At 36.7% G+C, this 27,862-nt stretch overlaps 1 protein-coding gene across 33 annotated transcripts in view; it reads right to left on the reverse strand.

Annotated features, from left to right (window-relative positions):
- Rims1 (regulating synaptic membrane exocytosis 1) overlaps positions 1-27,862 on the reverse strand; it is a 501,635-nt gene that overhangs the window by 87,709 nt on the left and 386,064 nt on the right. For 24 of the 33 annotated variants that reach the window (XM_031367021.1, XM_031367004.1, XM_031367005.1 and 21 more), the window contains 3 exons: positions 25,473-25,585; positions 8,027-8,139; positions 2,636-2,802 (listed from right to left, as the gene is read on the reverse strand). In XM_031367021.1, the coding sequence (XP_031222881.1) occupies positions 2,636-2,802; positions 8,027-8,139; positions 25,473-25,585 (393 nt within the window). Of the gene's footprint in view, positions 1-2,635; positions 2,803-8,026; positions 8,140-18,594; positions 18,682-21,916; positions 22,349-25,472; positions 25,586-27,862 lie in introns of those variants that run through there. The other 9 variants (XM_031367027.1, XM_031367031.1, XM_031367029.1 and 6 more) reach the window with 2 other exon arrangements.

Consider the following 27,862-nt stretch of genomic DNA (forward strand, 5'->3'; position numbering starts at 1 on the left):
GGGGAAACCGGGAATGGAGAAAGTTACATGTAAATAAAGAAAATATCAAAAAAAATAAATAAATAAAATTATATATATCCTAGAACAACTTTAATATTATGCTTAAATTTGTTTTTAAAGTTTGATATTATAGAAATGACTGAAATTTGTCGCATGAAAGGGATATAGGATAAAGATGAAGACCAGGAATTTGGAAACAATATGAATTTCTGGATTCTACTATCCATAGCCTCTTCTGTGTTTATGAACTCACAGGTATGTACAGGTTGCATGGGCAGGTAGACGCTAAAGTTAATATCTAGTATCTTCTTCAATCACACTCCACTTTTAAAAAAGATTCATTTTTTTATTATTATTTTAAATTATTTGCCTGGGTATGTGTCTGTGTGGGCACGTGCCTATAGATAGTTACTTGCAAAGGTATGGATACCCTGAGTCTGGAGTTACAAGTGGCTAGGAGGCACTTGACACGGGTGCTAGGAACTGGAGTCACAGCTTCTGTAAAAGCATGAAGCACCTTTAATCAGTCTGAAGCACCCTTAACTGCTTAGTCAACTCTCCATTCCTTCTGCCTTCTTTTCTGAGATAAGATTATTCACTGACCCCAGGGCTTGTTGATTTGACTGTACTCAATGGTCAATGAAACCCAGCGGTCTTCATATTTCTACTGCCTCAGTTCCAATTGCAAGCATACATTGCTGCATCCACATTTTTTGGTGGCTTCAGAGCATCCCCACTCAGGTCCTCACGACTGAGCCATCAACTGAGTAATGTACACATCCCTATTATAAATTACAACACACACAGATATACACCATCCATATATTGAATTCAGACAAAGGATCTTTGAGAAGTTAGGCTCCATGAAACCTCCAAATATGAAGTGCATGCAGAATATATCAGAGATGCTGACACTCAAAGCCCCCTTGATGCCTATTTGGTATATTAAGAGTTCATTCTGTCCTGTTGAAACATCTTCACTTTTGTGAACATGGTAGCATTTCAACAAATTTTAAGTAATCATATTTGCAAAATGTTATTTACCCTAAAACAAATACTGCAGTCTGGTTTCTTTTCTTTCTGTAGCTTTCCAGGAAAGTGAAATTGAAAATCTAAACTGGGCTTGGCATAGTTTTGAACACATTATTTAGTCTATCAGGAGAGGACCACAAGAGCACTTCAAAATGAGTACCCTGGAAGGGGACATGTCTGGAGGAATGAATGACTCTTTCTGTTCACGTCCAATTGCCTAATTATCAGCTGACAAAAGGCCATGACCCAAAAGCAAGTAAAGAGGAATAAAGTCTGCTAGGGGCTGTTGAGAAGAACCTCTCTCCCTACCAGTGTCAGAAAGGAAATCTCACGAGTCAGAGTGAACAAATCTTCTACTTTGTGCTTCTACTTACAGTACAGTTAAACATTAAGTTTTTCTTTAAGGTTGGAATATCCCCCTACAGAACAGCACTGGCTCCAATGCACTGACGTATCCTTCAACCTAGGTCTCAAATCACAGACCCTTGTTAAGATGTCTAAAGTGGCTTTGCCTTTTCTCCAATCTCCCTAAAATCAGAGACATTACTCATCTAAATCATGAGACTATGAAATTGATAACAAGAAAACAGTTCTTTCTCTCAGCACAGAAGCAACTGGGATGGAAGTCAAAGATGACAATGTAGGTAGGGTATGACTTACTGTGCACCACAACATGGAATTTAGAGTATCAGAAATGTATTTGTTCTCATTCTTAGCATTCATGTTTAAGTGGAAAGCCCTTCAATTCCTCAGATTTCTTCTGTAAAATTCTGTTTCCAGAAACAAGATGCTATCAACTGCCACCTGCTGCAGCTCAGGCTGGACAGCACCTGAGTGGCTGAAGCTCTTCGTACTTAGCTTTCTACATGGAGCTTGTCACACAAGAACCAAAGAATACCTGGTGATGTCATGGTGCACGTGTTTTACAACTCACACAACCTGCATCATGGATATACATGTTGTTCTCATATCCAACATGCTCTCCCTTGAAAGTAGACCCATTTTTATGCCTGATGTAGGAGAAAAAAAAACCAAAACAATAAAAAAAACTAAAACAAAACAAAAACTATAGTCTTTGGGAAAATAAAATATACATTCCATACAAGTAGATAGATATGCATGACACACACACACATACATACATACATACATACATACATACATATTTACACATGTAAACACACAGCCATACTCACTTATTAACTAGGCTTGCACTCTATGAAAATGTGGTTGGACATTTATGATGGATACTGTCCTATAAACACTAAAATATTTGTTATGCAATCTCTGAAAAGAAAACTTTCTAACTGGACTAAAAGACGCTCTCCTGATCATATCACATTGTGAAGACCCCTGCAATTGCAACTGTGAGCAATTAAAGTGATGACCATAGTAATAAGCTTAAGTTTGCAGGAAATAGTATCAAATATTCTGTCAGTGTTTCTATAGCATATGTAGTGCATGCTCAACATACCCCATTGTTATAATGAGATGTTTCAATTACACAATCTATACTATAATTTCCAAAGAATATTCTGGAAGGTAGATGCATTTCATATGAAGGGTATAGATCCAGTTAACAAAGACAGCATTGCCAACTCACCTGATCCTACCCCTGGGGCGCTCAGACTGCTCTGACATAAAGCTTGTGCTGCTGAGGCGTGAGGTACTGCTGGCTCTGGAAATGGCGGACACATCACTGACGTCACTATCTGATGACTTGGCAGACGCGTTATCACAGCTTCTGTACTGATCTTTATGCATGTTGTACTAAAGATTAAACACAAGAAAGGATGAGCTCCACCAACAGGTCATGGAATAGAACACACACAGGCCTTGAGGTTAATGACTGCTTTACCTAAAGGAAATCAAAGGACATCTCGGTCAAAGAGAGGAGGGAAATTGATGGCCAGGGAAGCATCCATATTATAGATGAATCGCAATTAAAACATGACAGCCTTTCAATGATGAGGTATGATTTATAAACAGTGAACACACATGTGTTGTGCTTGCATGGAAAAAATCGAGGAATGAACTGGACATGCTTAAAAACTGAAACTGTATTACTCATTTGTTTTGAATTTACATTTCATCATTTCTTATCTTGAATAAAAATAAATTCTGCACTTCATTTCTAAGTTTTTGGGTAAAATAAGTCATCATGCAAATTTATTAGGGGAGCTAATCAGTTTTTATTTCTGCTCAATTTTCATTGTCCTGTATGGGGTGGGCCATACAGTGAATATAAAATGCTATCACTATAAAGAGTGCCACATTTTTCTAAATATAGTTAATTTAAGTAATTGTTTTCTCTGCTAACAGAAGGAAAGAAGTATACTCAATTACATAAAATAAAATATTACTATTCCTATTTTTTATACATATATATGCATATATATAAGTTATATATATATATATATATATATATATATATATATATATGGAAGTAAAATTTTAAGAGTAATTTCCCAGTGCTTATTTTCTAATCCTTCATTTAAGGAAATTTTCTCTTAAAATATGTTAGTTTAAGTTCTTTCCCTCTTCTGTACATGAATTTACCAAAGAATTTTGTATCAGAAAAACAATATGCACTTAATGACATAGTTATAAAATTAATTTTCCTAAAATTTTATCACAGTGATGCATATCTTTGAAAGCCATCACATATGCTATTAAGTCTGGAGCCTAATTAATATTTAGTCTTAGATTTGTATAACTCATGTATTTGATGCAATGTGGTTCATCAGTTTACGGTGGTAAACTAAGTCCTATCTGATACTATGATTCTGTTCAACATAATTCATTTCATTCTGAACCATTTCTAATGTACTGGTGTGTGGGGAAATGGAGGAGAATCTGATTCCAACACTTGCAGAGCAGCTAATGAGACTCCAAGCTTCAAATCACTTGTGACCAAGGATATATGGTGTATTTCTTATATCTGCCAATCTTAAAAGAGAAATAAGAAGCATCTAACACCCTGAGAATCTCTCTAAGTGTACTGCATGCTCTTTCACTATTTTATGAACTGGAACAAATATTAGCAATATTGGGACAGTTTCATGAACGCTTGTGAGTATAAAGAGCAATATTACTAGCTTTAATTAATGAAATCTCTCTTCTCTAAGTCATCTCTATTCTAGTCTGTGTGAATAGAGACATTTACTCTTCCAGGAAAGAGAATGAGAATGCCTTTATATATGTTAATATAGCGATTACCATATAATTTCCCCCACATTAACTGAAGGAAATGAAAGACTTCATGTTTACTTTCTACTACTGGTTTGTGTTTTCCTGATTTCAAAAACTTGTTAACCTTTGAAATAAGCTCGGTTATTTTTTTTCATCTAGTGTGATTTGTTAAATGTCCTATTTAATAATTTCATCAAAATACATTTATTATACAGTGAAGAATGAAACACCCTCAGGTGGAATTTATTCAGTCATCCTGCGGGGAAAGACGTCATGGTCAGAAGGAAGGTTCTAATTATAGGGTCACTGTTTTTAGAAGCTGGTAGTAATAAACACTGTAGCCATCTCTACCAAGCATTGCCAAACTCTTGATGGCTGCTCCAGGATTATAGAAACAGAACCCTTTTATAAATGATGGTCTAAGTGGGACTTTGTCCTCCAGTTTTGGCTCCTACTCAGCACAGGCCTTTAACTCTAAATAACATCACATGGAAAGGCATGGAGATGCATTTTACAGATTCCAAGGCAACCACGCCAGAGTGAATTCCTCACTCTGGATGGAGGGGAGGTCAATTTGATCCTTTAAAGAAGGACCAGGCTCATATATCCTCGCTGGAATAACTCCGTTGGGAGAGCATTGGACTGAAGAAAGATCAGGCCTGGAAACAGGTCTCAGGATCACATTCGCTTGGTAATCTTTTAGCAAGAGAAACAAAATCTAGTTTTGTTGGCAAATAAGACTATTCTGGGAATGGTTACCTAATTCCTCCTACAGTAGAATTTTCAACTATTTCACCAAAATTGTTAGGATTAAATTTTAATTACTTTCTTAAACAGGCTAAGTGCATAAATACCATAAAGGAAAAAGTCCAAAATTTAACATATACTACATTTATGAAAGTATTGGCACTCTTTTATAGCAATGAACGTTACTTGCATAATAAAATGTTTTGGGTAAAAAGAGAACTCTCCTCTGAAAATATGCGAAAGAAATTTGAACTAGCCGAAACAGCTACTTACCACTGCTCACTGATGTCAGTGAGCTATGACTTATGTAAAATAAATTCATTGAAAACTTCATTAGAAACACTGGCATAGAATATAAATATTTTGGTTGTAGAGATATGAAATTTTATTTGATACACAAAATGGAAAAGAATGACAACTACTATCTTGATTTTCTTAGTTTCATTCCTAACACTCTTAAACATTTTTAAGCTACATCTCTGATGTCACATTTATTGGTAGTACAGCTATAACTGGAGTCTATCATTCCATCATTGAGAATAAAAGGACATTATTTGGAAGTCAAGTTTTCATGTTTCCTCTCACATGCAGACAGAAATTTTAGATGTGTATTTCATGTTTATTTTTATATAGATTCATGTGCCTCATATGTAAGTGCCTTGGGAAGAAAGAAGGAGGCAGATGTGGGGAGACACAGGGGAGTGTGGGTATTATTCCTTAATGTACGTGTGTGATGAGGTAACAGAGAAACACATTATTTAAAAATTAATTTAAATATTAATAAAAATGAAAGCAACCACTTCTTAAATTTTTTTGTAACTATGTGCATCTCTCTGTGTCTATGTGTGGATATGTGCACATGTTACAGGTACACAGAGGTATTCCCCACACCCACACCCCTGAGCTGGAGTCAGAGGCAAGTGCAAACTGCTCCATGTGGATGCTGGGAATCAAATGTGGGTTCCCTGCAAAAACAGTATCAGCTTCAGAAAATAACTACTGAGTCACCCCAGACATTTTTAAAAAGATATTCAAATTCAATGAAGAAATGGGAAAGGGGTGTCTACACAAACAACAGAAACGAATTAATATGTAAATGTAAATGAAAGTCATTGAGAATACAAGGCTTGTCCTCAGGCTAGACTGGAGTGTATACTTGATGATGTCACGACAGAATCTAGTTGTGTCTAAGCCTCAAGTAACTCTGTGATGCATGGACTCTACTAATTTTGGTAAATGAATCCTGTTTCTTTGGGAACTAGTTAGGTTGAAATAGAACATTTTTCACATTAACTTATTTGTGTGTGTGTGTGTGCATGTGTGTGTGTGTATACAAGCATGCAAGACTGTTGAAATCAGAGGACAACTTGCAGAAGTTGGTTTTCTCCCTCCACCAATAGGTTCTGGAAACTGAGGGCCGGTCCTTAGACGTGGCATCGTTACTCAATGAGCAATTTCACTGACACTTAAAAAAAAAAGACTGATGTTCTTCCAAGGTCTATCTGGTTTGTACAGAGAGTGTGGCGCCTCTCAGTCATGGTAGGTTACATACTTTACAAGAACACTGGTACTTTAGACTTGTGGAACAGCTCTTTGCACAGATTTTTTTCTGATGATCTGATTGGACTCCTAGCTCACAATACCCACAAAGGCTTTTAATAGTTTACCCCAATTCTTTACTTATCTCATTCTTGTTTCCCACTCTGGTCTCACACTTTGATGGTCTACTGAACTTTTGGAAAAAGAATAACAAATCAAGAAAGGATTTCTGGATTAACTGAAGCATTTGTTCTAAGAAGAAATTTCAACTCACCAAACTTAACTGTGAGGAGAAAATGATTTACCCTGATAATCACCCTGCCTAATCATTCTTAGTGAATTTGCAGAGTGAGTTATTCACAAGGAAAGACTAGTGAGCTGCTGATCAGCTGGCAACATCATCATAACACAAAGGAAGCCAGATGTGCACAGCTGGAGTCAGCTACTCTATAGGAAGTCAAGATTTCCGCTTAATGTGTGTGCCAGTTTGTTGTTTCTTTGCACTGATTTTGCTTCTTAAAGGGCTGCTGGAAGTCTTTGTGGGCTGGCATCTCTGAATAAGATGGACCTTCTCTAACTGCTGCACTTTTAGGTTTCGGCATCTAAAGTGTAATGTGATACACTGTATCCAGTTGGGAATATTGTGGGTAATATACCATATTTTATTGTTGCCTTTACAGTTTGTATCAACTACTGGCTATCTTGCTCTACAGAGAGCAAATTTGATTATTTAAAAATGTTAATGTTGTGGCTCTCTTTTAAGCTTAGTTCACTGATTTGATGTAATTTGTTCTTATTTCAATTTCTTGTAGGTCACTATTTCTAGAAAGACTTCCTGAAGTCAAATTGTAGCCAAGTAGAGCCTAATGTTATATGGAGAAACATTTCAAAATAAACCAGGTAACGTATGCAAATCTTTTTCATACAGTATAAGGCTGTATATTTTAATTAAATATTAGATACTAGGGTTTATGGATATCTAATATAGCCTTAGAAAATAATACTGAAATATAAATTAAATGCTTATTAGAGCTTATATCCTTTTAGAAAAGATTAAAACAGTATGTTTTTAAACTAAAGACAAATAAGCAAAACTGTCTCATTGTACAGCTTTTGTCATTAATTCAATAGTGCACATCACATAAGATATATTTAATACTCTAAATGAATATGCTACCATTTCATCAACAAGTGGCCTCATAGAACCTGCTCATGTTTGCAAACATAGCCAAGGACATTGTTTTCTCATCGGGATGACTGTGAAATGTAATAAACAGTATCTCCATAATGTAATGTAACTTCCGAAAATATAAAGGTATGGAAGAAGAGTGTCAAGCCTCATGAACAACTACGATGGGGACTAGCAGTTAAAGACAATTTCAGTTACACAGCTCAGAGCTCTCTAATTTTGTGATAGGCACACACACACACACACACACACACACACACACACGCCTAGTACATACATCCATTGTTTCTAAAGGGCATGCTATTGGTTGGATACTACTAATTTTACCTTGGAGTATTGCTCGTGGTCAAGTTCTTGACTAGACCCAGACCCTGCTGTCTGCTTAAATCGGTGTACCTTCATTTTCATCTGTCTTGTTCGCTCCTCCACTACTAAGCTTGCTGCAAAAACACACAACGGAAAGCTCATTAAAACACATGAAGCATCTTTCAGGGAACTGGTTAAGATTTCAATGCTTTTGAAATGATTCGAACTCAACAAACTTTAGAAGTCGACCAGGATTAATAGACTGAGCACAGTGCAGAATGGACAGCAGCTAACAAGTGTGAAGCTGAAGGCAAACGTGATTCAGATCACACAAAATAGGCAGCACAAGTGTTAGCAACGAGAAAGAGGCACTCTGTCTCTTCATTTGCGAAGTGTTCTCAACACTCTTGACAGGTGACAAAGTGAAAGCAACTTTACTACGAAACTGTTTTCACTACATTCACCTGGCAGCTGGTGGTTAGCTGCAGATCAGTCTGCATACTGAACACACCACACACATATGGACATGCTTGCATGCAAGCACACCCACATGGCATCCTTGGCTACCGAGAAGTCACGTGAAACCTATTTAATTGATAATCCTCTACTTTTTTTATCGCTATTCCTCCTATGCCATGAGTTTTGTCCTATAGCTTTTGAGGAACATCTGCTGCCTATACAAATGGACTTATCTAGAAAAAAAAAGTTCTGATTTTTATGGCTTGCATGAAGCACATACATAAACTTCAAAAATTTTAAAATTTTATGCTGTATTATTAGCTCCTTTGCAATATAATACGTGAAGACATGTTCCACTTAAGGTTTTGTTGTGATAAGAAGCATAACTTTGATAGAAAGCAAACTGAAGAGTCGTTATTCTGACTAAAGTCAGAATCCATCGTAATCTAGCTTGAAAACTGTCTCAAATTGCTGTATTTTTACAAATGGAGGTGGGAAAGATAAGGGTACAGTTATATGGAAATCATTCAAAAGCTTGTGCTAAGTGAGATCTAAATTAGTTTTGTTTATAACTTATCTATTATTGATTTCCCTGAGGGATCGACCTCTCAAAAAAAGTTTTAACTGTATGTGTAATGTAGATTGCGTGTGTATGTGTGTGTGTGTGTGTGTGTGCGTGTGTGTGTGCATGTGTGTGTGTGTGTAGCCTTTGCACAATTCAGCCTCAAAAACAAAGGCTAAAGTGCACATGGGAGTGTATGCCTGTGTGTATGCCTGCATGCGGCAGAATGTGTCTAAGACTTCAGCTCAGAACCTGAGTCATAAATTTAATCACACCAGCATCATTTTAATTTCTACCTTATAGAAGTCAGTTATCTAGACAGACTCAGACTATAACATCACAGTTCTGAGAAGCAGGCAATGACAGACATTGGCTTTGAAGGTTGTCCTAAAAGGCATTGGCTTTTTAACTAGAGGGCGATCAACAAACAGTTTAAGAAAAGTCACTGAGAAGCTTGTGAGCTGCTTGACAACACACACAGTCAAAGGTAGCAGTACGAAGCAAGCTATAAAATGACAGATCTTGGGAACTGCAATGAAGTTATGAAGACCGAGATTTTTATACTTAGAATGCCATAACCAGTAAGGAAAGCATAGAAGTACAGAAAGTCAATATATCTTCTCTCTGACCTTCATCTCTGTCCTAAATGCCTCTCTGGACAGTTTCCCTTTGCTTTGAGCTTTAAGGGAGCTAAATATCTGTAGTTGTACTGAATAAATAAAGCTTAAAGCAATACAATGTAAATCTTACCTTCACACATAATTAAATGTTAGCTCCACAGCCTCATCAAATATACTTTTAAAGAAACTTTTTAACACTTGCTAGATCAAAGCTTCATTATTCTTGCATTTAGCACCCAGCAGTTCTTGATAATAATTCCCAGAAGGTACAAGTCTGACACATGTGGAACAGTCTCAGTGAGTGAACTTTGCCACCCCACTGCCTTTGACAAAGTAGGGATTATTTTACCTTATAAATGCCTGCACTTTAATATTCATTTCATGACACTTAAAGTTATACCCTATTAATGTATCGAACTCAGAAATCCACCTGCCTCTGCCTCCCAAGTGCTGGGATTAAAGGCGTGCGCCACCACCGCCCGGCCTGTTTTCAGGGTCTTTATTACTAGTTTCAAAAAAGATAAAGGCAATCTCCAAGTGAGTATTAAGACCCAAGATCACCAGTAGACCCACCCAACTTTCAGTAACTCTGACTGTCAAAGCCATCTTCATGCTGAAGCTCAGATTTCAAACAGAAGCAAAACACAAATAAGTCTGGTCATTTCCTTGAGCAATGAGAAGGCTAGATAATTGCATTGTATTGCTCAGATCCCTTCACCGTCGCTTCTTTTCTATGACACCATGCATAAATTTAGTATTATGAAATCACTGTTTGTACAAGTTTTCACATAGCATTGAGAAGTTATTTTATAATCACACCCTTGATGTGAATGTGGGCACTACTTAACTTTGCTACATACTTGTATTCTATTTTATTTCTCAAATACATATTATGAAATAAAATGACGATCTATATACATTAGAAAAGCTAAAATTATCAAATTTCAAACCTATGATATGATTCCACTAATATACATTATTAATGGGATGAATAATAAAAATAATCAAAGCAAACTGTGTCCCTGGAATAATGATATCCTTGATTATTTGCTATATGCAAACTTAACCACATATCAAATTTTCCAATATCTTATTTCAAAGAGGACAATTGTATATCATCATTTAAAGGGTTCTATTCTTTTATCAATTTTAACTCTAAAAGCAAAATTTAAATCTGAAATAAAATACTTTACAGACCCAACTGGGAACCTTGCATTAAAATTACTTTTTAAGTCAATCTGAGAGTTTGTAGTAATTTATTGTTTTTGTTTTTCATTAGTTATTTTATTTATTTACACTTCAAATATTATCCTTCTTCCCAGCTTCCCATCCTCAAATCCCCTATCCCATCCCCTTCCTCCCTGCTTCTATGATGGTGCTCCCCCACCTACCCAGTCCCTCTTCACCAACCAAGCTTTCACAGGACCAAGGGCTCCCCTCCTATTGATACCAGATAAGGCAATCCTCTGCTACATGGGCAGCTGGAGCTATAGGTTCCTCCATGTGTACTCTTTGGTTGGTGGTTTAGTCCCTGGAAGATCTGGGGGGTCTGTTTGGTTGATATTGTTGTTCTTCCTAAGACATTCTGAGTGTTTTTAGTAATTTTAAATAGCACAATGATTAAAGGCAAACAGTCACTCAATTCCAAATTTTTTTTTTTAAAAAAATTAAGGTCTTCCTTGTTATCTTTCATATATGTGATATATTAGAATCAAGTTATTATTCTACAATAAAATATTATTTAGTTCTAATAGCAATTAAGTTTGTATATCATACTCAAAAGAAAACGCAGTTTACCATAGACTACTTTAATTATAATTATAAAGAGTTTATGAAAGTTAGTGATAGCACATTAAATGATTTATCTCCTATAGTTCCCAGGATGGAGTTAGCATTACAGCTTATTAAAATGCTCTCCTGAGTTGTTGAAAGGGTGAAATTTATCTCAGTCACCACAGTCTGGATGCTCTGTTTACGGTGGATAAACTGTGGCTCAATATTAGCATTCACTGATATACAGAACTGTATTGAAAGAGATCCTTGTTCAACACAACAGTGTCTTGTTCACTGTCCTGTACAAATTCAGGTACCTTTCTCAAAGTAATGTTTGTCAAAATCCCATCAAGAATGGAGAGATGTAAGCCTCCTTCTTTAGGAGCCACAGAGACCTCTCCATTTGAAACTCAACAGAAGGAATTCCAGTTGGAGCACAGAGGGTAAGATTAGTAGCTATAACTTACAAAGTACTGATAATTTTCTAATGGAAAATATTCTATAGTAATGAAAATAAAGACTAGGGTTAAAAAATCATTCATCTTCTGTAGAGGAAGTTTAACCCAGCAGCATGGCTACTCTGGCAAGGAACAGAATACTAGAATACCATCAGGCTGGATTACAGTCTGAAATGGACACACCCTTAGTACATACCTTTAATACCTAACAGTGAAGGTAAGGTTTGTTTGTAGAAGGAAGCACCCATGTTTGAAAGTGATGTATAATTGAGGAGCAGACAAAGTGAAGAGTAAGAGAAAGATTTGACAGAATGAGTCAGAGAATAGTAGAGAAAGAGAAACTACTTATGAGCAGGGAGAGAGAAAAAAAGGAGGGATGGTGGTGTATATATATGTGTGTGTGTGTGTGTGTGTGTGTGTGTGTGTGTGTGTGTGTGTGTGTGTGTGTGTGTGTGTGTGTGTGTGTGTGTGTGTGTATGTGTGTGTGTGTGTCTGTGGCAGCTTTACAATGCTAGTTTTAGAGACAGGTTACAGAGAGAACAAGAGAAAAGCAGGTGAAGACAGGACAAACCAGAGAATTCAAAAGAGCCTGAAGATACTGCCAAAGTTAGTATGAGTTGAGGCAGAGCAATTCAGTCAAAAGCTGAGAGAAGCTATATTGCATCAGTTAGCTTAGACAATTAAATTGTATGGATGCTAGAAGTTTCCCATCCTAAGCCTAGGAATGGTTAGTACAGAGAAGGAAACATTCTGTGCTGAGCCCAAGCTGTGGTATGGCTCTCATCCCATCACTTCATCTCAGGAAATAGAAGTGATGTTTACAGTCTTCATATTAGGTACTGTGCTAAGAATAGTTTATACATACAGTGTGTGTGTGTGTGTGTGTGTGTGTGTGTGTGTACCATGGCCTTGGAGTGTATGTCCAGAGGTCAATTTACTGTATACTGTATTCATAAGTTCTTTCCTTCATATGGATATCAGGGATTTAACTCAGCTATGGGTGTCAACTTTGCAGGCATGTTCCTTTCCCAACTGAGCCATCTCATGGACAAAGAATTCTTAATCTACTCAAAATGTGCAAATGGTTTCATCTCATTCTTAGATTCATATAGATTCATGATTAAGATGGTCAGGTTTCTGTGCATCTACACCGAAGCCAAAATCATTTGTAAAATTCTCCCTGTATTTGCATGTATTTAAATAGATCCGCCTCTCATTACATTAAAAGTTTAGGAGTAAAAATTTAAATATCATGCTATTTTTATTTGTGTATAGATGAATATATATGTTTGAACAAACATATCTGCCTGGGTGTCCAGAGAGGCCAGAAGGAGACACTGGGTCATCTGGAGCTGGAATCATAGGCAGTTGTGACCTTTCCCTATATATACCAGATATGCACAGAGCTTATCAGTGCACACTCAAGTGCCACAATAGGACTTTTATACTCTCTCTTTGGAATTTTCTTATTTTAAACAGCAACTGCCTGTACTTAACATAAATAAATGAATAAAAAGGCCAAGAGGGTGAACTCATGGGTCTAAGATTCAGTACTAATGTCTTTCTACTCTCAGTATTTAGCCCTTCCCACTTTCATCCAAACTCTCACTGTCAAATACAGGAGCTGAGCACAATTGTCTCCTGAGTGGCTTCATCCAGGAACAGATAAAAACAGATGTAAACCCACAGCCAAACATCAGGCAGAACTTGGAGAGTCTTATGAAAGAGTGAAGGACAGAATTGAGCAAATTGGAGGGGTTAGGACACCATAAGGAGATCTACAGTGCCAACTAACCTGGGCTTATGGGGGTTCGCAGAGACTGAACCATCAACCAAAGAGCACACAGGGGCTGAACTTAGCCTGCCCCTACCATACACACACATTTCTAGCAGTTATTCATCTCTGGTTTATGTTAGTCTCCTAACCTTGGAGTGGGGGCTTTCTCTGACTGTTGCCTTCCATTGGATCTGCTTCCTCTACCTGGACTGTCTGCTTGGACCTCATCTGGGGGGGGATGTGCCTTCACCTCCTGGAACTTGATGTCCTGGGGGGTGTTACCCAAGTGGGGCTTCCCCTTCTCTGTGGAGAAGGGGAGAGGGTAATGGGAGAGGAGTTTGTAAGGACAGGACTGGGAGGGGAAGAGGGAGCTGGACTGAAATTAGGATGTAAAGTAAATAAAAAATTAACTATTGGTGGGAAAAGAGTCTTCCATACATGAAAACTAGAGGGTAACAAGAGAGAGCAAATATTCTTCAAAGCTAGTCATCTTTCCAGAGCCCCCTCTTATAGTTTTAATATAAATATTTTTAAAAAGACTAATAATCCTTAACATTTGTTAACTGAGTATTGAAATTTTTATATATCACTTCCAGAGATAGTGTTATCTCATTTGCCTAAAATATTTAAAATGTTAGAGTTACATGTGATTTACTAGCATTCTAAGTTAAAATAAAGCTTTCATGAATTTGCATGAGTGTAAAAATGAATATGTACCAATTTCAAAATCTAAAACTAGAAATTAACATAAGCTTACTTTCTGATATTTGGGTCTGGACAGACAGATCAGTCATTAAAAGCTTTGGCTGCTCTTTCAGAGCATCCAGGTTCTAGTCTCAGGCATCTTTAACTCCAGTCCATGGTATCTAATGCCCTCTTCTGGCCTCCAGGGCACTGCATACATGTAGTGTATGCATAAACTATTGGTACAGGCAAAACACACAAACACATTAAAACTTCTCATATTTTATAAGTGGTTTCCATGGAACATGATTTTAAATAAACAAATTGCATTTCTACATAAGGTTTTTTTTTGGAATAAAAAAGATTTTTATCATTGTCTTTGCAAACAATGGTTCATATGAGTCGATCTGAAACAAAATAACCTATGGACAGAATATCTGAGCCCATTTTGATGTACTATCCTATCTCATAGTTGGAAAAATTTAAATATTACCTTCTACTTGAGTGGCAACACAGTGTTAGTTTGGAGAGAGTGAAAGCCACTTCATTTCCCAGTGTACCTCCCAAGAAAAGAACTGATAATTGGCCTTAGGTCTGAAAGACACCAGATCGAGCGTAACATTCTACAGCAACTCAGGTACTGACACCAGATATACCTGATTTTGCTAGAAAAATAATTCTTTATAGCCCTTATCAACATCTGAATCACTTGAGGTGACACCAATGAACAGCCCAACTTGAGGCCCATCTCATGGGCGAGCACCAATCCCTGACACTATTAGTGATACTTTGTTACTTGCAGACAGGAACCTAGCATGACTGTCCTCAAAGAGGCTCCCACCCAAGAACTGACTGAAACAGATGCAGAGACCCACAGCCAAACATTAGATGAGGAGTCCTGTGGGAGAGACAGAAGAAGGATGGAGGGATTTGAAGAGGACAGGGACCTCACAGGAAGCCCCACAGAGTCTAACCTGGATCCTTGGGAGGTCTCAGAGCCTGGGTCACCAACCAAAGAGTGAGCATGGGCTGCACCTAGCCGCCCCACTCCGCACTCCCAAGTGTAGCAGATGTGCAGTTTGGTCTTCATGCTGGTCCACAACAACTGGAACAGGAGTTGTCAGTAAATTTGTTGCCTGCCTGTGAATCCCATTCTCCTACCTGAGCTGCCTCGTCTGTCCTCAGGGAGAGTGGATGGGCCTAGTCCTGCAGTGACGGATGTTTCAGGGGTTGAAGAGTAGAGATGGGCTTCCACTTCTCAGAGGAGAAGGGGAGGGGGAAATGAGGGGAAGAGCTGCCTGGGTGGGGACTGGAAGAAGGGGGGGGTGATATTGGGATGTAAAGTGAATAAATAAATAATTTTAAAAATAATTGTTTTATTTGAAGCACTGTACTTTACAAAGTGAGTTTTCACCCCTAGAGATCTAGTGGAGACAAACAGCAGCATACTATAGAGAATAGAAAGTCCTAAAACAGCAGCATACTATAGAGAATAGAAAGTCCTAAAACAGCAGCATACTATAGAGAATAGAAAGTCCTAAAACAGTAAACAGATCTGGCTGATTGAACCGCAAGTAGGTAAAAATGATACAAAGTCTGAACACAAAGGCAGTTTAAGTATAACTGTGATTTAAAATACCCTACCTGGTGAAGTGGGCTGACATTTGATGACTTAAAATGCAACATCTTCAGTACGGACAGACATTCGTCCTAGTTTACAAGCAGTATAGGAAAGGAGTTAAGAGTGGGGATTGGCTGGATCTAAAGCTCAGGCTTGTGTTCTGTCGCAGTTCAGAATTTCTACCTATAAGAAGAGGGAGTCCTGAGAGAACCTCTTTTGCTATCTTTTTTTTTTTACCCTCCACACTGGTAAAAATAGGGACTACAATGATTCCGTTTTTGGCTCAATTATAGGCTTTTCAACATTTTAAATTCCCCAACTTACCCAAACTATAAGTGTTAGGAGAAAAATGAACTGATTTTTTTATATTGTTATCTCTGTCGTGTTTAAAATTAAGAGGTAGTGTCTTCCCTTGATGATTAACCTCACTTTCAACCTAAGCAAGCTAACGATTTGTCAGGTCCTCACTTAACTTCTGCAACAGCACTGCCATACATACTATGCATGAAAATAAATCTGGAAAGAGTTTCCACTCTGGAAAAGTTTCCCCATCCTAGAGCACATGCATTATGGAAAATGAATCCCAGTTTGCAAGTATAGAAATGTTTTCAGTGATTCTTGAGCCTCAACACAATTCCTCTTAGATATTATACAGTATCCAATAATAATGGGGACAGTAAATGATAACCTTTATCCAATAGGAGACTCACAAACAGTGACAAGCAAATTAACATCCGTGGAGTGAATACGTCACACCAACTTAATGAAAATTAGAGAAGGGAGCCTGTTTTGTCTGGATAATTGAAAAGACACACTGGCATAGATGAAAAAATTATTTACCAAATAATTACTCACATCACACCACAGCCACATGACCTCACCTTTTGTTTTAGCTTGCTTTGTTTCCAATGAACTGCCTAAAGAACATAAGATCTCCATCCCCAGGTGAGAACCTGCAAGCTCCAGTACACCAAAATGTCTCTGTTCAACAGATAAGACCAGCTCTGGATGGAAGCATCATTTCCCTAGCGCTTCTGCACTAACAGAGGTCAAAGAGCTGCCACAAAGAAAGGACATTGGTTTGTTTTGTTTCTTAGAACAATATTCTTCGTGGAGAGGTGATATCTTGTCAAAGAGCTGCTTGGACACAACTCTCAGGAGTGAAGAGGAACCAGTCTTTAGAGGTCAGATGACCTCTAGTGTTTAGCTCATGGTTCCAACATTAACAACAAAAGTGATAGATTCAGCTCACATGAACAGTCTCTTTCCTGAGTGTGCAGTATCTGAAGGACTTAAACATCTAGACAGTGCACATCAAAGAGTCCACGGTTGTACACCATGGCTAGACATGTACTTTCTTTACAGATCTCAGGAGGAAGAGGGAAAGAAAGTCTTTGATCAGGTAGGTATATCTCTCAAGGATCGTTCTATGTGAAAGATCTAAAGCCTTAATGCCTTTTATAAAATGGTTTCTAGTAAACACATTGAACAAAACAGAGTGGGAAGGTCAAACCACAACTTCTCGATCCTGTGATTTACTGTTTGACACTCTCAGTAGCTAATTTTAAAGAGGCTACAATGACCGAGTAAACAAATCCAATTCATTATTTATAATATATGTTCAAGTAAAGATACTGCACTTGAATGATCCAGCCCAGAAGACTAAGGAACATGCACCTTCCAAATATATTCCCCCTTCCTCTCCCTTTCCCCCTTCTCCCCTCTCCCTCTATCTCTCCTTCTATCTCTCTTTTTCTCTGTATGCTTGTCTTTGCCCATCCCACAGCTCTCCATTGATCCCTTGATGCCATAGTTAGGGATGGAACTTAAGGTTTCATACACACTAAGCAAGCATAGTACAATGTATCTCAAAATTCTAAATATTATAAATAATAACCTACAAGAACAGGAAATGACTGACCTTGCCTCTTATGCTATCTATTCAATAATGATTTGTAATAAAAAGTATACTCTTTTGATACCATTTAAAGAGAGTTAGGAAAATGTAAAGTTTAAAAATTGCAAATTGGTTTACTTAGAGCTTCAAGCATATATCTTCCAATTTTACCACTATATACTATATCCTACCAGTATTAAAAATGAATAATGACCTATACTATAATTAATGCAAAAGAAACTAAGAAAATTTACATTTTCTCTTTTAAATAAATTCAACCTAATTAAGGTTAATGCCATATTACCATAAAACTTTCTTTGCATAGCTTAACCCTCAAACAGTTTATATCATTGTTTAGCATAGAAATGTATAATTAATATGCTTTGGCATTCATTATAAAACCTAGATTAAAAATGCAGTTGGCTATAGTCATCCCTTAAATAGCCCTTACAATCTTATTACAATAATTATTACACATTTCATTAGTCAGGTAGAAAACAAAATGTAATAAAATGTTTTTTTGTTCCTTTGAAATCATTACGTGGACCCTAAATAATTTTCATTATCCAGATGTATAAATTACGCACACATTATAATTAAGGACATCATATTTTTTAGAAAACATAATGCAATATGTTCTGATTCAAAATTGCTTCCAGGAGACAAAGATAATGCACTTAAACACCATTTAAAGGCAAAAAATTAGAAATTTATCATGACAATAACATTTTTTCTCACCTTGAAGTCATTTAATTTCTTGTTCACTTTTGATCTTCGTTTATCATTATTTCGATCCCCCAAACTACACTCATGGGTTCTTTAAAACTGTCCAAGAAATGTAGCAGAGAGGGAAAAATTGGCTTACTTTCAGAATGAATGATTAAAAAATAGGCCTAAAAGCAGTCTGTGAAACCTAAAACCATATCATCTCTCAGCTTGCAACACAGAAGGAGTCAAAGGTAAATTAAGTTGTACGAATATTTATTTATAATTCTTCGCCTGAATTTTCAAGCCCTGGTTGTGATATCTATCCAGTTGTCATGAATCTGACTTGTAACTGTTGTTCTTGTATGGGTGACTTGAGGTGAAACCAGACACAGAAACAGCTGAGTGATGCACACCCGAATGAGCAAGTGAATGTATGAAAACTAACTGGTCGCCAAGATCACACTCTCATGAAAGAATCTCTTGCATCTAGGATAAAGAGCACGGGACACACACTGTGATCAAAATCTGGGGCCACCTCTCAGTGCCCAAGGAAGTCCAGGCCCTAAGACCGTATTTCTCTTCAACATGAGCACTATCCTGATGCTACTCCATATGCACAGTAAGCACTCAATAAAACATTGGGATCCTTGTCACAGGAAGTGAATTTGAATAGGGTCCTCAGAGTGAGGTTCACCACTTACGAATTGGGTGACCAGCGAGGGGTCGGGTTTTCAATCTCCTGAGGCTTTAGGAGGCTCAGTAAGAAAGTAAAGAATTTTAACATTTATATCTGGGTTGTTGTGGCAACATGGGATAGTGCATGCCACTCTTAGTTGAATGATCAATATAATGGGAATGGTGAATTTTGTTTATCGTTGATTATGCTTCAGAACATTACTAAGCTAAGGCCTCGACAGGTAGATTGGACAATTATTTTCCCAGAGCTGTTAGAATCTGAGCACTATGGGAGTGTTGCTTAATTTCTGGGAAACTGGGGTCTTCAGTTGTAAGATAACTTCGCCTACAAATGACGAAATCAAAAGCAAACTGATGAGTTTATAGGCCTTCGGGGTCAGTAAAGACTGGGCAGTCCTATTGTCATGGGTAGCAAACCTTCAAACCACGTGAATTCTCTCTTAATGGATTGTAGAAGACAGTCTACAGATTACAGAAAAGAGCTTTCTACACAGTAAACATGTCTTTTCTTTTCAGCCTCAAAAAAAAAAATCTTAACTTGCTTTAATTCCTTCTGGGCTGACGGCCACTGTCAGTGGTTAAAATACACTGTCTTAAGCCCTATAGGAAGAAGATCCAACCCTTACTGCTGCGTCTTGCTGAGTGCACTTTCAGATGTGTCGCCTTTTTCGATTCCATACACAGTATGTGCTGTGAGGCATATCCATATCTTGCCTCAGAGACTCGGCAGTGTGTGCCACCTGTCAGCCAGGGCATTCTGAACATGGAGACATGAACATATGATGTAGTTTATAGTGAGGTCTTATATGTAGTTATTCTTCCTAAAGTACTTTCTGTTGTATCACATGGAGAGTTTTAGTAGCCACCTGTGGCTTTTAGTTGATAATAGTCTGCAGAAAAACCTGTAATGAACTGCTCTAATAAATTGTTGCTCTGTGTTGTTTGGAAAATGAATTATAGTTAATTACAGTATAAAATTCAAAGTAGTTTTTTTTTTTTTACCACATCCTTAACCTTGCATATCTAGATATATTCCTCTGAATGTAATAAAAAAAAGTCAGCTTTGCAGAATTGAATTAAAGTTGCTTCTGATATGTAAAATAAGAATAGAAGATGGATGTGAGCTTACTGAAACCAATAACAGCTTCCTCATTTCACTGAAGAGTCTTTTGATTTAGCTACTGCTTTTTGTTGGTATGTAAGACAGTATATGACCAGGTAAGTACTTTATTGGCTGAAGTTTAATTCTATTCTTTATAAATTTAGGCTAAACAGAATATTATCTGACAATAATTGAATATTATTGAATACTGAATTATTGGCTATTATCTACCATACTGAGATTCACGACATATCCTAGGTATATTAAAAGTTATAAATAATGCATTTGGTATTTGAGTTCTTTTAAAAACAGGATTCTCAAAGCATAGTGAAAGAAAGTGAAGAAAACAGATTTTTGTTCTCTACTACTGAGAGTAAAGGGCATGGCTTTTTTTTGTGTGTGTGTGTTTGTGTGTGTGTGTGTGTGTATGAGCACACATGTGTGTGTGCACGCCTGAGGGTGTGTATGTTTGCCACTTGTGTGGAGGTACATACAGAGTTCAGAAGAGAGAACAGTATGATGAAACTAGAACTCTAGGTGGTTGTGGTATTCTTAAAGTGAATGTTGGGAACTGAACTCAGTACCTTTTCAAGACCAGAAAGTATTCTTAAGCACTGAGTCATTTTTCCAACCTCAAGGACTGATATCCTGATTATTGATGGTGCTGTGGTCATGACGAGCTTTGAGAATTACTAAAATAAACAAATCAGTTCAAACTGCTTTGAAGTATCCAATAAATATACCTATAAGCATCACCCAATTAAAGTATTATTAAAACACTATTGCATTGATTTATAAATTCATATTCAAAAATTTAATAATCAGGCCCAAACTAATTCAGAATAAGAAGTGGTACAAAAGTGCAGAGTGGAAACCAGAGACTCATAGGAAATTTAAGTGACAAGGTCAAAAATAGGTTGTGGTTCAAAAGTCAAAGAGGTGACTGGGACAGTTGAATTCTATATCCCATATCTCTCAGATGACAAGGATTAATATCCCAACAATACTGAAGTCCAGAGCTCTAAATACTTAGGGAGTTGCTCCAAACATGCCTGAGTGCAGTGAGGGTGAGAAAGGCCACGAAGCTCATTCTATCTAGACAATAAGATGTAGGGATTTTCTTTTATGTACAGTAGATGCTACCCAGAGAAGGGAGTGGGAAATCTGAATCCAATCCTTTATCTATGAGTTCAGGGAAGTGGAATTAAACCAACGAAACCCAGGAAGAAGTAATGAATGTCACGAATTCTTATAATAATATATTACCATGTAAGATATATATTATTAATCTACAGAATAATTGTTTTAGTTATCAATGTAGATAAAGGAATTTTGTCTCAATGTATGTTATTTTTAGTTTTTAAGATGTTTCCCGCCTTGATATAAATTGGGTAATATGAGTTCAATTAAAATGAAAGAATTAATTATTTACAAAATCACTTCAGAGAAATAACTACCTGTTAAATAATTTTGGTCATTATTCCTACAGTATCATAACTCTTACACATTATCAAAGTAACAGTATGAATGGTTAAAAGTTACATTAATATTTACCTTTAGTGGAAGAGTTATATTTTTCTTGTTCTTCAATGAATTAAATGCACATAATGATGGAAACAAAAGAAAGAAATCAGCAAATTCATAGTTAGACATGGAAATATGAGTTAACAAAATGGCATGAATAATAAAAATGCATAACACATAAGGTGACATGATAAACCATGAGAAAGTTTCACATGTACTGAAATTAATCCAAAAATGAATACAGCAATTCAAAGATTTAAACAAAACAAAAATATCAGGAAACAACTTGTTTGATATTCCCGAGGGGATGCTACACTACTTTCTCTTGCCTTTTAAGAACTACACAATCTGGTAACAATTTTAATAAAACATTTTACTTTAAATCCAGCACTATCACACACTATAAATGTATTGAAAGCATACTTAATCTGGATAGAAACTTGAAATGTAAAAATGCCATTTCCTATGATATGAAATTCCATGTGATTAATCCCATTTTTCATTGAATAGAAAGTATATAAGTTATAGCATGGGAATAGTTTTGTAGTATGTTCTGTGTGAACAACATATATTTCAATGTTGGTAGTCTTTCCTGTATCTTTATACTAATTATAGTAAATATCTCAAGATGAAAATTATTTACTTTTAAAATAATACATATCCTAAATATTTCATAAAACTTTAGATCTACCTCCTTGCTGTTATATTCTTTATTGCAAAGTAGCTGTCTGGTCACATCTAAAGGGATCTATCAGTATTGTTTCAGTTTTTAAGTAGTACAAGCAATGTCAATATACTAAATAGTCTTTACAAGCTTCATTAAGAAGCATCAATGAAGTGTGGAAGTGACCTGGCTTGTTCAGAAAAGCCACACATTTTTATACAACCAATCATGACTGCCTTTATTTTGTATAAAATGACACCATATTGTATTCAATGCTGACATGTAATCGAAGAAATTTCAAGAAACTCTCTGCATTTCGTTTTTACATACTACTAAGAGTACCCTAAAGTATAGATTATATATTAACCTGCTTTATCTCAAAATACATACTGCTGTCTACTTCTACATAACTAGACTTCAAGTAGTAAGTGCTCCAATACTCCATCTTCTGAAAGGGAGCTTCATAGATTTTTAAAATAGTAAATGAACATATGTTTTAAAATTATTGTCTTTAAAATTGGAAGATCTGTTTAAAGTACAGAAGGTACAGTAATTGGTGAAAATTAAGAGAATATATCCAGCAAATCAAATGATCTTTGTATACAACCTAAAACAATAGCATTAGTAATCATGTACTTTAAAAGGGTTTAATAAAAGTAGTTTATGATTGAATCAAGAGATTACATCACTTTCTGGGAAACTAAATCACTCACAGTGTTTGTTCTTACCCATTAGCTGTTGATCAACTGAGTTACTTTTAAAAACAGTAAGCCAGGTCTTCATAAAAGATTAAATAAGAAAAACCAGAAGTCATAATAGGAGCTTAAGCAGTCACAAATAAACCAGAGTAGATGTTAATTTCCATATGAGACAGTAGTGCAATCCAACAAACCCATCAGAAGGGAAATAACTGAAATACATATATCACTTTAAGAACAGTGAAATTCATCATAAAGAAACTGTGCAAAGGCATAAGCCATTGTCTAGTTCACAGATCAAATTACATTCAGAAACAATTAAGGATCAGTGTGTCCCATGAATGGTTCAGTACAAAACACACCCAGAAGATGATGAAGGAGACTACCATCATTTACCACAAGCCCCAAAGCACGTATCCGTATCATAACACAAGACCTCAGAATGCTTAGATTAAATATTACATAATGACTGTTCTGCTCTAAAAGCACTCTGTCAGAATGTTTCAGGAACCTTCAACAACCAACTGTGTTTACTAAAGTATTTTTCATAAAAAATAGCCAAGTAACTCCAATAGTATCATTCCCGTTCCTTCCCCTCTTCCTACCTCAATACAATCCTTACACATTGATGTTTTCTCTGAAAGACAACTGCGAATATGAATATCATAAACAGTGGATATGAACAATGAAATATAAAATCGAGATATAAACAAATGGTCCAACACATTACAATAATCCCACTGTGCGCCCTCATATGCCATGGAGTGCTTTACTTGCAACTGGAGGAAATGCAAAGAATTTTAGGAACACATGACTTGCTAAGTTTCAGAGTGGCCAATAACATTAGGGAGCGAAGCATCCAAATTTATAGTTCGATCAGTTGTGCAACAAGAGTTCATGAATAAGTTAACATGACATCATCTGATTGTTAAAAAAAATTAAAATTTTGACAGATGTATTGCTGGTGTAGTTCAAATAAAATTAAATTTGGCAATCATCTCAAATATTCCAGAAAAAAAACCCTCTATTAGAAATATAGATTCTACAATCAATTACTGGTATTTTAGAAAGGAGTTTTACCAAGATTGCATTTTTCTTAATTGACTAGATGTAGACATTTGTGTCATCCCTAAACACTAACGCATAGTATACCAACAAGAAACATCACCTTTAAGAACCCCACAAATCTGGCTGTTGTAGCTTTTGGTACCTTTGGCAGCACCCACACCACTTATTCACACTAGTTTTCCTATCATCATGTATTTCACATGGTAAAGTAGCCTGCTTGCTTCAATCACTGTAGCAATGCAATCTGTGAGGGAATGTGAATTTTATAGTAGCATCAACCAACTGTGTGAGAGCATTCAGAAATTTAGTCAGCCGGGTATTTCATAGGGATACAGATTTGCAGTGGACATTTTACTATGTTCATTGCTCTTGAGCTACAGCCCTGAACTAGAGAAAAATTGAACAATTCTTTTAGTCCTTAATAATAAATATGAAAGAAAATACTAATGCCATTTACTTACTAAGAAACGGGTCAGAAAAAAAATAGTATTTTAGTCGATCATGTCAAACATTTAACTCATGTACTTTAAACTTGGTTTCTATTAAAGCACACCTCCCCTCCACCACACACACACACACACACACACACACACACACACACACACACACACACTCTACTAGGAAAACAAACAATCCGTGTCCTCTTAATGTAAGAATAGGCAGTGTGGCTCATAGGAAAATAACAAATATATGTTTCGAGTTATGCTCATCATCATCAAACTAATTAAAACTCTAGATATTGGCAAAGAAGCTAAAAGGGAAAACACGAATGCATGACCCAGTGATCATATTTAATTTTCAAATTTTTGAAAAATAAGGTAAGACCTTTCAGCTCATAAATTAACAGATAGCACTGCTTTGAAAATATATATCACCTAGATTTGTGCTTTTGCAAAACTGTTAAGGAATCTACCCACTCTGAGAAACAATCACCTAAATTCAGTCGATTGCTCACTCAACAAATGTTGCTAATTGTTACGTGGCACTAAAACTAGGAGGGAGTGGGAGGTGGGGGTTAAAAACACAAGAAACTTGAACTCTTAGGATTCAGAGAGGTGCATATGATCTCAACAGTGCAATTTAATTACATGGGGGACTAAGAGGAGGAGACTCTCAACTCCAGGTACTTGGACAGAGATGTCTCTTTTATGGATACCTTGTTCTATACTGCCACTTCGAACTGGCACCTGTGGGAGCTGTCTTCCACGGCGACTGCCAAAGGATGTGTCAGCTGGAGGAGACTGGGTCGGGCTTCCTTGTCGGTGCGTTCTGTAGGCAAACAGGAAAGGGAGGGTGAAATCTCAATAAATAAAATAGAATAAAAATGCCTTTTCCAGACACTACTAAAATAGTTATAAAACAACCAAATGGGTTCTTAGAAGTGAAATCAGGTACCTTAAATGACACACACAAAAGGAACACCGTAATAAGAAGTTGGAGGGGGCAGGTCAGGGCCTGCCTTATACATTCTGCATGGTGGATTCTTTTGAATTAAGCAGAATGGGACTCACTTTCTCCTAACTTTCTACGAGGCTGTACTTTCTTAAAGTCATTTATTTTTGATAGCATCATGGCATAACTGACCACAGCCTCTGGATGTTAAAGTTTTTTAAAAAAAAAAGTAGTTCTGAAGGCATTCTGCCAATCAGCTCCTACTACACTGGTTCATATTTGAGAGGCATTTGGAATAATGAGTTCTTGATGCACAACCTGACACTAGTTACCAATCGGTTGTACATTCTTTTAAAATTGAAACAAGCAGCAAACCTTGAAATGGATTTTAAACAACCCTGGGCATATGCTCCAGGGCATTCCAATGGGAGGATTAATACTGGAGATGAGAATATGGAGAAGCATGCAAGTGTACTTCATTCTCACCCAGATAAAGCTAACCCCCATCTGCTGGTGTTCAAAAACTTTGTAACTAGAGAAAATTTAAACACTACATGGTTTTATGAATACATATAAAAGGTTACTTTTAGAAATCCTTCTTTATTTTAATAAACCAATGCATACTTAATTCTGAGTCAACTCGTCGTAAAACATGTCATGTAATAAAGTAGGTATGATATGCCACATACAGATGAAAGGACAGCACACACCCAGATTCGGTTTCGATGGTAGCTAACTGGCAGGAACTAGGATACGGCCAGCACAGTGAGTAGATGCGAGTAGTAGAGAATATGGGAGCGGATCAAGTGCCACAAAGCAAGAGGTTAAAAACTATGGTGTCATAATGAGTGAATGCTTCGAGTGCGCAGGAAAGAACAACACCACACCAACACCCGGCAGCGGGACACGAATGCTGGGCTGGACACTGAATAGCAACCTTGTCAGAAGCGGAGAAGGCGGTGCTGACCTCCCAGGGCCAAGGTGCTGCATAGAACACAGGGTTCTGACACTAGAGTGCTCGCTCGACCTGGAGCGAGCGGGATGCTTTCCCCTAATGACCGGTTGATCAGTTGGTCTTGGGATTGCGTATCCCCTTCTAGAAAGGCATGGTGGGAGAACCCTAAAACATTAGTGCCAAAAAAAGATCTTCAGTCAGCAGATTTCATTAACTTAACACCAACACATTTGTCCAAGGAAAGCCTGGATACTCTTAAAGTACAAGAGGAACACTCACCCCACAGTTATTGAGATGGAAATGTCACTGTCAACAATCCACAGATACGTCACGTTATAAAGGATCTACCTTGATTTCCCTCATATACTGAACTCCTTATGGACCCTCCAGAGTCAAAGGCATCAGTCTTTTGTTGGGTTATTGAACTGTATGTCCAGTGTACCGATCATGCAGAGCAGGAGGTAGGAACACGACAAGGACTTGTTGATTGCATGTGTGCTGTTACAATGATTAACGAATAGGAACTGGAAATTTGTGTACGTTTATAATGTTCATAGTACTATGATGCAAGAAGCAAGTCTTTGGTAAACAGAAAGCCAAAAGGGCATGCCTCTTCAGTTTAGTCTAAGACTAAGAAATAAAATAGAGCTTAAACAGTATTTTGATTTATAAACCAATTAAACACAAGTGGCTAATGTGTGTGTAAAATAGGTTCTCTTAGATATGACAGTATCTGAAATGTATTTTTGAATATATTGATAGTTATCTTGATATGGTATTAAAAATCATTATGAAACAATTTTCTTAATTAAGTTCTAAGAATTAAAATGGAATCACAGACATGCATGTGCATATCTCTACATATAATAGATTCAAGCTTTTGCTTCTTGTATCGTTTTAGCATTATTCTGCTAAGTGATGTGACTGAAGTGACCATTATATATTGACAAGAGTATAACAATACCTCATCCTTAAAAATGTGTTTATTGTCTTTAAGTATGAGAACAACATATATCAGTTACCCAAAATAAATTTATGAAGACTTTGCTCCATTTTTATTTAGCTTAATATCCCTTCTTTTAAGTGAATTATTTCTTGCAACAAGACCAACTTTTGCTTCAAACTATGTCTTCTACTTCAGAACAATAAAGAAGAAAATAATCAGCTTTCAGAGAACAAGAGAGGGCAGCTTATATCTC

The sequence above is a fragment of the Mastomys coucha genome, unplaced genomic scaffold, assembly GCF_008632895.1.
Source record: "Mastomys coucha isolate ucsf_1 unplaced genomic scaffold, UCSF_Mcou_1 pScaffold14, whole genome shotgun sequence".
NCBI classification, from domain to species: Eukaryota; Metazoa; Chordata; class Mammalia; order Rodentia; family Muridae; genus Mastomys; species Mastomys coucha.